At 41.3% G+C, this 10,657-nt stretch overlaps 1 protein-coding gene across 1 annotated transcript; it reads left to right on the plus strand.

Moving 5' to 3' along the window:
• Positions 1-8,362: 8,362 nt before the first annotated feature.
• LOC121367287 lies at positions 8,363-9,978 on the plus strand. Its single transcript, XM_041491399.1, has one exon. It carries the CDS (start codon positions 8,410-8,412, stop codon positions 9,976-9,978), a length of 1,569 nt encoding a protein of 522 aa, XP_041347333.1. The 5' UTR covers positions 8,363-8,409.
• Positions 9,979-10,657: the final 679 nt, after the last annotated feature.

Genomic DNA, 10,657 nt, shown 5'->3' on the forward strand with positions numbered 1-10,657 from the left:
GACCTCTTCACCGGTTTGTCGCTCACTAACAATTAGACTCAATGGGGCGATGGAGACCTCTTCACCGGTTTGTCGCTCACTAACAATTAGACTCAATGGGGCGATGGAGACCTCTTCACCGGTTTGTCTCTCACTAACAATTAGACTCAATGGGGCATGGAGACTCAATGGGGGGGCGATGGAGACCTCTTCACCGGTTTGTCGCTCACTAACAATTAGACTCAATGGGGTGATGGAGACCTCTTCACCGGTTTGTCTCTCACTAACAATTAGACTCAATGGGGTGATGGAGACCTCTTCACCGGTTTGTCTCTCACTAACAATTAGACTCAATGGGGCGATGGAGACCTCTTCACCGGTTTGTCTCTCACTAACAATTAGACTCAATGGGGCGATGGAGACCCGTTCACCGGTTTATCTTTCAAGTAGACTCAATGGGGCGATGGAGACCTCTTCACCGGTTTGTCTCTCACTAACAATTAGACTCAATGGGGCGATGGAGACCTCTTCACCGGTTTGTCTCTCACTAACAATTAGACTCAATGGGGCGATGGAGACCTCTTCACCGGTTTGTCTCTCACTAACAATTAGACTCAATGGGGCGATGGAGACCCGTTCACCGGTTTATCTTTCAAGTAGACTCAATGGGGCGATGGAGACCTCTTCACCGGTTTGTCGCTCACTAACAATTAGACTCAATGGGGCGATGGAGACCTCTTCACCGGTTTGTCTCTCACTAACAATTAGACTCAATGGGGCGATGGAGACCTCTTCACCGGTTTGTCTCTCACTAACAATTAGACTCAATGGGGCGATGGAGACCTCTTCACCGGTTTGTCTCTCACTAACAATTAGACTCAATGGGGCGATGGAGACCTCTTCACCGGTTTGTCTCTCACTAACAATTAGACTCAATGGGGCGATGGAGACCTCTTCACCGGTTTGTCTCTCACTAACAATTAGACTCAATGGGGCGATGGAGACCTCTTCACCGGTTTGTCTCTCACTAACAATTAGACTCAATGGGGCGATGGAGACCTCTTCACCGGTTTGTCTCTCACTAACAATTAGACTCAATGGGGCGATGGAGACCTCTTCACCGGTTTGTCTCTCACTAACAATTAGACTCAATGGGGCGATGGAGACCCGTTCACCGGTTTATCTTTCAAGTAGACTCAATGGGGCGATGGAGACCTCTTCACCGGTTTATCTTTCAAGTAGACTCAATGGGGCGATGGAGACCTCTTCACCGGTTTGTCTCTCACTAACAATTAGACTCAATGGGGCGATGGAGACCTCTTCACCGGTTTGTCTCTCACTAACAATTAGACTCAATGGGGCGATGGAGACCTCTTCACCGGTTTGTCGCTCTCGAACAGGGTATACACAATGTAGCTACCCAAACAAGCGCTCCTGTCGAACAGGGTATACACAATGTAGCTACCCAAACAAGCGGTCGTGTCGAACAGCGTATACACAATGTAGCTACCCAAACAAGAGGTCGTATCGAACAGGGTATACACAATGTAGCTACCCAAACAAGTGGTCGTGTCGAACAGGGTATACACAATGTAGCTACCCAAACAAGCGCTCCTGTCGAACAGGGTATACACAATGTAGCTACCCAAAGAAGAGGTCGTACCGAACAGGGTATACACAATGTAGCTACCCAAACAAGCGCTCCTGTCGAACAGGGTATACACAATGTAGCTACCCAAACAAGCGGTCGTGTCGAACAGGGTATACACAATGTAGCTACCCAAACAAGCGGTCGTGTCGAACAGGGTATACACAATGTAGCTACCCAAACAAGCGGTCGTACCGAACAGGGTATACACAATGTAGCTACCCTAACAAGCGGTCGTGTCGAACAGAGTATACACAATGTAGCTACCCAAACAAGCGGTCCTGTCGAACAGGGTATACACAATGTAGCTACCCAAACAAGCGGTCGTGTCGAACAGGGTATACACAATGTAGCTACCCAAACAAGCGCTTCTGTCGAACAGGGTATACAAAATGTAGCTACCCTAACAAGCGGTCGTGTCGAACAGGGTATACACAATGTAGCTACCCAAACAAGCGGTCGTGTCGAACAGGGTATACACAATGTAGCTACCCAAACAAGCGGTCGTGTCGAACAGGGAATACACAATGTAGCTACCCAAACAAGCGGTCGTGTCGAACAGGGTATGCACAATGTAGCTACCCAAACAAGCGGTCGTGTCGAACAGGGTATACACAATGTAGCTACCCAAACAAGCGGTCGTATCGAACAGGATATACACAATGTAGCTACCCAAACAAGCGCTCCTGTCGAACAGGGTATACACAATGTAGCTACCCAAACAAGCGGTCGTGTCGAACAGGGTATACACAATGTAGCTACCCAAACAAGAGGTCGTATCGAACAGGGTATACACAATGTAGCTACCCAAACAAGTGGTCGTGTCGAACAGGGTATACACAATGTAGCTACCCAAACAAGCGCTCCTGTCGAACAGGGTATACACAATGTAGCTACCCAAACAAGAGGTCGTGTCGAACAGGGTATACACAATGTAGCTACCCAAACAAGCGGTCGTGTCGAACAGGGTATACACAATGTAGCTACCCAAACAAGCGCTCCTGTCGAACAGGGTATACACAATGTAGCTACCCAAAGAAGAGGTCGTACCGAACAGGGTATACACAATGTAGCTACCCAAACAAGCGCTCCTGTCGAACAGGGTATACACAATGTAGCTACCCAAACAAGCGGTCGTGTCGAACAGGGTATACACAATGTAGCTACCCAAACAAGCGGTCGTGTCGAACAGGGTATACACAATGTAGCTACCCTAACAAGCGGTTGTGTCGATCAGGGTATACACAATGTAGCTACCCAAACAAGCGGTCCTGTCGAACAGGGTATACACAATGTAGCTACCCAAACAAGCGGTCGTGTCGAACAGGGTATACACAATGTAGCTACCCAAACAAGCGCTTCTGTCGAACAGGGTATACACAATGTAGCTACCCTAACAAGCGGTCGTGTCGAACAGGGTATACACAATGTAGCTACCCAAACAAGCGGTCGTGTCGAACAGGGTATACACAATGTAGCTACCCAAACAAGCGGTCGTGTCGAACAGGGTATACACAATGTAGCTACCCAAACAAGCGGTCGTGTCGAACAGGGTATGCACAATGTAGCTACCCAAACAAGCGCTCCTGTCGAACAGGGTATACACAATGTAGCTACCCTAACAAGCGGTCGTGTCGAACAGGGTATACACAATGTAGCTACCCAAACAAGCGCTCCTGTCGAACAGGGTATACACAATGTAGCTACCCAAACAAGCGGTCGTGTCGAACAGGGTATACACAATGTAGCTACCCTAACAAGCGGTCGTGTCGAACAGGGTATACACAATGTAGCTACCCAAAGAAGCGGTCGTGTCGAACAGGGTATACACAATGTAGCTACCCAAACAAGCGGTCGTGTCGAACAGGGTATACACAATGTAGCTACCGAAACAAGCGGTCGTGTCGAACAGGGTATACACAATGTAGGTACCCAAACAAGCGCTCCTGTCGAACAGGGTATACACAATGTAGCTACCCAAACAAGCGGTCGTTTACAATTTGCTATAGATTTACTTATCACAAACGAACTTTCCATTGGATTTTCTATGATATCCCTAAACATTTTAGTAAAATTTGTAACTAACAAAAACGGTAATCATACAGTTTCTCACACATCATCTTGTAACTTTCGTTACTGGCCTCGGTTGTGTCGTGGCTGAGCCATCGGACATAAGGCTGGTAGGTACAGGGTTCGCAGCCCGGTATCGGTTCCCACCCAGAGCGAGTTTTAACAACTCAATGGTTAGGTGTAAGACCACTACCTCGGATTCTCTTTCACTAACCACTGACAACCAATCTACTGTCCTAGACAAACAGCCCAGATAGCTGAGGTGTGTACCCAGGACAGCGAGCTTGAACCTTAATTGGATATAAGCACGAAAATAAGGTAAAATGAATGAATAAATGAATTAACTTTGTTTTAAAAGTTTTTTTGTTTTTTTAATATGTAAGAAATATTGTACTACACTCGTGTCTGTCAGATATCGTTTGCCTTACAACTCGTTCGGTGGGGTATCCATCTCGCTATCGTTAGACACGTTTTCAAACAACTCGTTATAAAATACATTTTGTAGTGTTTTCTATCGTATTTAAAAATGAATTGCAACACAATAAATGAATTACAACATAATGGTGTTTTCATTTTAGATACACCCTCAAACGCACATCAAACTAAACACAAAAAGTAGACCCCCCCCCCCCCCCCCAAAAAAAAAAGAAAAGAAAAAAAAGAAAAAAGAATCTATGTGATTATCCTCTTGGGGAATTCAACCAACTTTTAAAATTGACATTAATTTGCCTTAAATCCTTGAGTAAATGTCTTACTCTACCATTTTGTTTTAATGCAAGTTATTAATATAAATAGACAATACTACATTTCCGTTAGATATCATTTATGTTACTCATTCTTTCGAAACGTACCTAACGAGCAAAAGCGAATTGGTTTTGTTTTTAAACAAGTTGCAGACACATGATATCTACGGGACACGAATATAGTATTCCATTCCGTACATATCCTCAAAACCCAGTTTTAAAATACATTTAAATGTGTTTTCCAAATAAAACGTATTTAGGGTACTTGCGCCTGCCGTTTCGCTTTTAACCTACGTGTGACGGAGAAATTAGCTTCAAGTTAACTTATACATCACAGAGCGATCAATTGACCTTGGTTATTGTATAGTTATGGCAATCGGGTCATTATCTAGGAGCAGCCAATCGTATGTCTTCACACATATACGTGTTTTATTGTTGTTTAATATCACAAATAACGCATGATATTGTCACCTGTTATATAAGAATTATGTTTAGTTTGTTCACAATTTAATATGTTTTAAATAAGTTACACTGCATTTATTTCATTATTGATCATCTTAATATATGCGACAAAACTCGTACGTCGTTCCATCGTTAAAGTTTGTTTTCTTTAATGACACCGCTAGGGCACATTGATTTATTAACCATCAGCTACTGGATGCCAAACATTTGGTAAATTTGACACGCAGTCTTAGAAGAAATCTGCTACATGTTTTTAATTAGCAGGAGGGGATCTTTTATATACACTTTCCCAATGACAAGGCAGCAAATACCACGCCTTTTGACATACCAGTTGTGAAACGCATGTTGCAACGAGAAAACCCCCAATCGAAGAATAAAAATCAAGTTGAAATGAACCTGGAATTTATAAATGATGTTATAGATAGTAAGAGAAGAATCGCTCGACGTAATCGAGTCATCCCCTTTTCGATGTTATAGATAGTAAGAGAAGAATCGCGCGACGTAATCGAGTCATCCCCCTTTCGATGTTATAGATAGTAAGAGAAGAATCGCTCGACGTAATCGAGTCATCCCCTTTTCGATGTTATAGATAGTAAGAGAAGAATCGCTCGACGTAATCGAATCATCCCCTTTTCGATTAACAGCTAGGACTTTTGTTTATAACTTACTTTAAAAATGTCTACTTTGTAAATTATCCGGAATGATATGGACTGAAGCCAACATTTACCAGTGGTAGAATGTCACATGGTTAATATATCTCTATTTCCGTTCAGCCCAAGGTTCGTATGAGAACATATTGTTATACTGACAACAAATATACACGCTGTGATTATTGGAGAAAATACCAATCCCATTAACACAAGCAACAAGGCTTGACTGTTACTTTAAAGGAATTTTGTTTTAACTTGTATGTCTGTTATATGATTATGTGCTAACCCATTTGGTTGATTAAACTATTATCTTGAGAAATGTGTTTTCTGTTAGAAGTCACGACGTAAATCCACTTAATCACCAAACAGCGTCGTTAAAATACCCCGGGCTATTGTCTAGTTTTATATTGAGCTTTTTGACAGTCTCCTTCTTTATCCTTTTCATATTGGACAAACAAATCTGAATAACAGATTGCCATTAGGGTTTTATATCTAATACAAATACTATCAGTTTTGAAAAGGACTCTTCTTATTTGATGTCCATTTTATAATAATTAATAATTACCTTCGAATTTTTACGTTCCTTCTCAATTATGGAAATTTTCTTTGCATTATAATAATTTGTGTTTCAAGCCGTATCTTTGTGATACCCCACGTAGACATAATATAAATCAATGTTATTAATTTATTCTAGCCATTCTAGTACTGAGTTGTTAATAAATGAAGATTGAAAATACGATAAAGACTACGTTAATGTACGGAAACCCATTAATGCCACCGATCATGCTGTTGGTGCAGGTTAAAATTTGTTTTGTTCAACGACACCACTAGATCACATTGATTTATTCATCATCGGCTATTGGATGTCAAATATTTCGTAATTTTGACATATATTTTTGGAGAGAAAACCCGCTACATTTATCCATTAGTAGCAAGGGGTCTTTTATATGCACTATCCCACAGACAGGGCAGCAAACACCACGGCCTTTGTAGTACCAGTCGTGGTAAACTGGCTGGAATGTGAAATAGCAGCCCAATGGGCCCACCGACGGGGATCGACCCCAGACCGACCGCGCATCAGGCGGGCGCTTTACCTCTGAGCTACGTCCCGCCCCCGTGGTGCAGGGTATGTTCTACCTTCTCGAACACCAGACAACATTACAGTTTTATCAGCGATCCATGAGTGAATGCCACCACAGCTGATTATAAATATATCCATGGAGTTCTGTTTTTGTGTTGCTTTAAACTTGTCGATCCCGACTTGAGGGTGGCAGACAGATCAATTATCATCCGAATGTTTATTTTTATGTAACAATATAAACAGTGCCCCAAATGCAAATTTGGACATCCCTGTAATAAAATAACTAGTCTTAATCGTATTTTTTTTCAGAAAATGGAGAAAAATGTATCGGTATGCACAATTTGATTGCGTCTATTTAGAACAATGTTAATGTCTATTCTAATTATGAAATTACAAAAATATGCTACAGGATATACCTTTAATGTGTTGGAATCTAGCAATTAACACATAGACGAAAACGCATGGATTAAGATCTGAACTTGATAATGCTTCACGTTAAACGGTTTCTGGAATTATGAACCACGCAACCGCATTACACACAGTATGAACGGCGCACTACAGTGTGTAAACCAGTTTAAGGTGTATACAACCAAATCAAATCCCATAGACGACAATAGTAACATATGTGGCTAAAAGTACTACCTGCAGCGTATCAACCGACACATATACACCAGTGATGTAAATACTACCACTCAGGTACTTTAAAATAAATCAGAAAAAATAGAGGGTTAAGCTGCCCATTTCAGAGATAACGGGTAGCGTCCATTACTACCCTAGTTTTGCACAACAAAAAAATGTTATGCTATTCTTAGTAGGACCCAATAAATTAATGGGTCAGGTATGTATGACCGATGCGAGCACGACACAAGACTATTTCATCCTTCCTGCATTGCCTATAGGAGAACGTCCACTCTCTTAGGATTTGCGTTACATCATGACGTTTGTTCGCTACAGTACCATCACAATCATGTTGCCAAGTCGAAAAGATAAATTGGTTAATACTATATTTAAAATCGGTATAATACACACCAACACTGGCATGAGGCAAATCAAAGGCAGACTTGGCAGCTGATTCTGCCTTTTCATACCCATGATGGCATCATGGTTGGGCGCCTAACACAATACAATGTCTTTATTGGCAATGGATAAAACGTCGCACTTTCATGTCACTATCCCAATTATGTTGTCATGAAAGAGGTAAAAAAATGTATATGCCTACCCCCAAAACCAATATTTTAAAATACAGTTTCAGGGGAATTATTTGAGCATTCCTTTGTTGGCAATATTGATAAAGTTGTTCCAGTTAAAATCCTAAAATAATGCAAACCCGAGGCATCAAGAAATATGAACATCGGTTTTCCAACTCAAAAGATATGCATTTGTTCAATTCAAGGATTAATACCAAACGCATTTTTACATATTGGAAATATCACATTATGGTTTTGTAATCTCCTGTCATTACTTTTACATACTGGAAATATCACATTATGGTTTTGTAATCTCCTGTCATTACTTTTACTGCACCACAACATAGCAAAAATGTAAACATGTCTTCTTTACGCTTCCATACAACGACATAACAAGAACAGCCGAATTCTTCATGGAAAGATATTAGTGGTTGATCTCATCAATCCATTAAAGAATAAACGAGTTGCCCCATTCAATCAACAGACGGCTATATAAACAGTCAACACTTCAGTGTCATCACAATGTCAAAAGTACCCTCTATGTTAAATATAATGAGTCAAGTGAAATTCTAAGATATCTGTATTCTAGATGGCGTGTATAAGTAAACACATCCAATCTGTGTTGGCTTTGGTCTTTGTATTTGCCATGAACACAAAACAAATACATGTTACGACACAGGAACTAGATTCGATATATACAATAGCGAAAATTACAGAGGCTACAGCAGACCAGAAATCTACGGTTGAAATAACAAACACCACCTTGTCCAGCCGAAATGACATTTCAGTCAGCAAAAGTATGTCATTTTCATCTACGAGCAGCAATGTTGTACTGCCTACCACAGATGGCAGGAATGTAAACCGGGAAATTTCTACGACTGCCTCTAGTAACAGTGCCACCACAGATGACAGCCGAGACATTACACGGAGCAATGCTACATCTAGTAATAGTAACGTCTTCACACCTACTAGAAATGACGTGACCACTGCGTTAGCTAGGTCTTCTGAATCTCCTGCGACTCCCGTGAGAAAGAACGGATATGGATTTGATGCTTCAATCATCCATACAGGACAAGTGTCCGAGGACCAATACAAAAGCTTAAAAAACATCACGAGATACCTAATGTTTGTGCTGCCAGAGATCGGAGTGGTTCTCAATTCGGTGAATGTCGTCATTTTTAGCAGTAAAGAGATGAAAAATGCATTCAGCAGAATTATCGTCTGTCTGAGCGCGGCGGAGATATTATCGGGGATATTGAAAACCGTTTCAGTCATTATCGAAGCTGCAATGGGTAGCGACGCATTGCATTCGAAGATATATCTGAACACGGTAAAATACCTTTCATTGTACACGATTGCTGTCGTTGCTAGGACCACATTCTGTTATATTTTACTCATTGCTGCCGAAAGATGTTTAGCCGTTGTTTTTCCGCTGAAAGCCAAGCATATCAAGCTGATCAAGAAACCAGTGGTAACGTGTACCGCGTTGCTAATCTTTGTGGCCCTCTACCACATACAGATGTCATTTAAATTTGATGTTGTGAGCTACGAAACGAGAGAACATGAGATACTTTTCAAGTACGCCTTGTCATCTTATTATATCAATTATACATCACTTTATAACGGACTTCTCACGGCTGGAGACGTCGCCTTTGTCTACATCCCTCTGTTCGGGGGTCTTGTTCTCAATATAATCTTGGCAGTTGCCCTGAGACGCCACCGTCTCTCCAGGAGGCAGCTGAACTCGACCCAGGATACCAGACAGGTGAGTCGCTTCGACACACAAATAACAGTGACAGTCATCGTGTCTTCTGTCATCTTTATCATCCTCGTGTTACCCATTCAGGTCACGGAACTCGTACAGATTCTCACCCCTAACTACGGAATGTACCTCAAGGAACACTTTTTGTTCCTCACAGTTGTGGAAATCGAATCGGTGTTCTACCAGTTGGCTTTTTGCACCAACTTTCTGTGCTACTACGCCCTCGGAGCAAACTTCAGGAACATCTTCAACAGTAAAGTGTGCCGGTGTCGAATGTTGTGGAAATCCACCCATGTTAGAAGAGGAACCGAATCGTCCCAAGCAGGAGTTTTCAACACAGCGTCCCCGCCAGTGGAAACACACAGCACATCTGTAACGCACATTGCTCATCTGTGAGAATCACACACGAAAACAAACAAGTATTTATTATGAACAATCTACAGAAAGCGCCACATCTTTCTAAATTTGTGTGGTGAGCAACAAAAAAATAAACCATTCGATTATTTATATTTTTGTGGGAGAAAAACGTTTCCGCTGAAGATAGTCAACCTAAAAAGAAAAGGAAGTAATTAAATTTTCTACAAACAACCTTTTAACTGACAAAAATATATATCCAATAGTGTTTTAGATTTGTGGAATTATTCATGAGAGTAGCAGTCTCCTAACATTTTCCTCTAGACTTTAAAACGCAAAGATGTTAGTCTACAATACGTTTCGTCTGAACCAAAATAAACGTTGACAAGATTTAACACTGTCTGATTCTGATTGTGTTCCTCATTAGTCGCCAAGGCCACAGAAAACCGTAGTTTGTGTAAAGCCGATATGATGTGAGTGTTGCTCAAAAACTTAAAATGTATTAATGCTTGACATTCGTACTTTACTTGAGGAAATGAGGAAATTCAAAGAGTTTACCAATTTCCTCAAGTAAAGTACGAATGTCAAGCATTAATACATTTTAAGGTTTTGAGCAAAACTCACATCATATCGGCTTTACATAAACTACGGTTTTCTTTGAAGGGGGATTTTGAGAAAGATGTGTTCTGGGAAATTTCTGAAACTGTGGAAAGCTTGTGTT

Source organism: Gigantopelta aegis, chromosome 3 (assembly GCF_016097555.1).
Source record: "Gigantopelta aegis isolate Gae_Host chromosome 3, Gae_host_genome, whole genome shotgun sequence".
NCBI classification, from domain to species: Eukaryota; Metazoa; Mollusca; class Gastropoda; order Neomphalida; family Peltospiridae; genus Gigantopelta; species Gigantopelta aegis.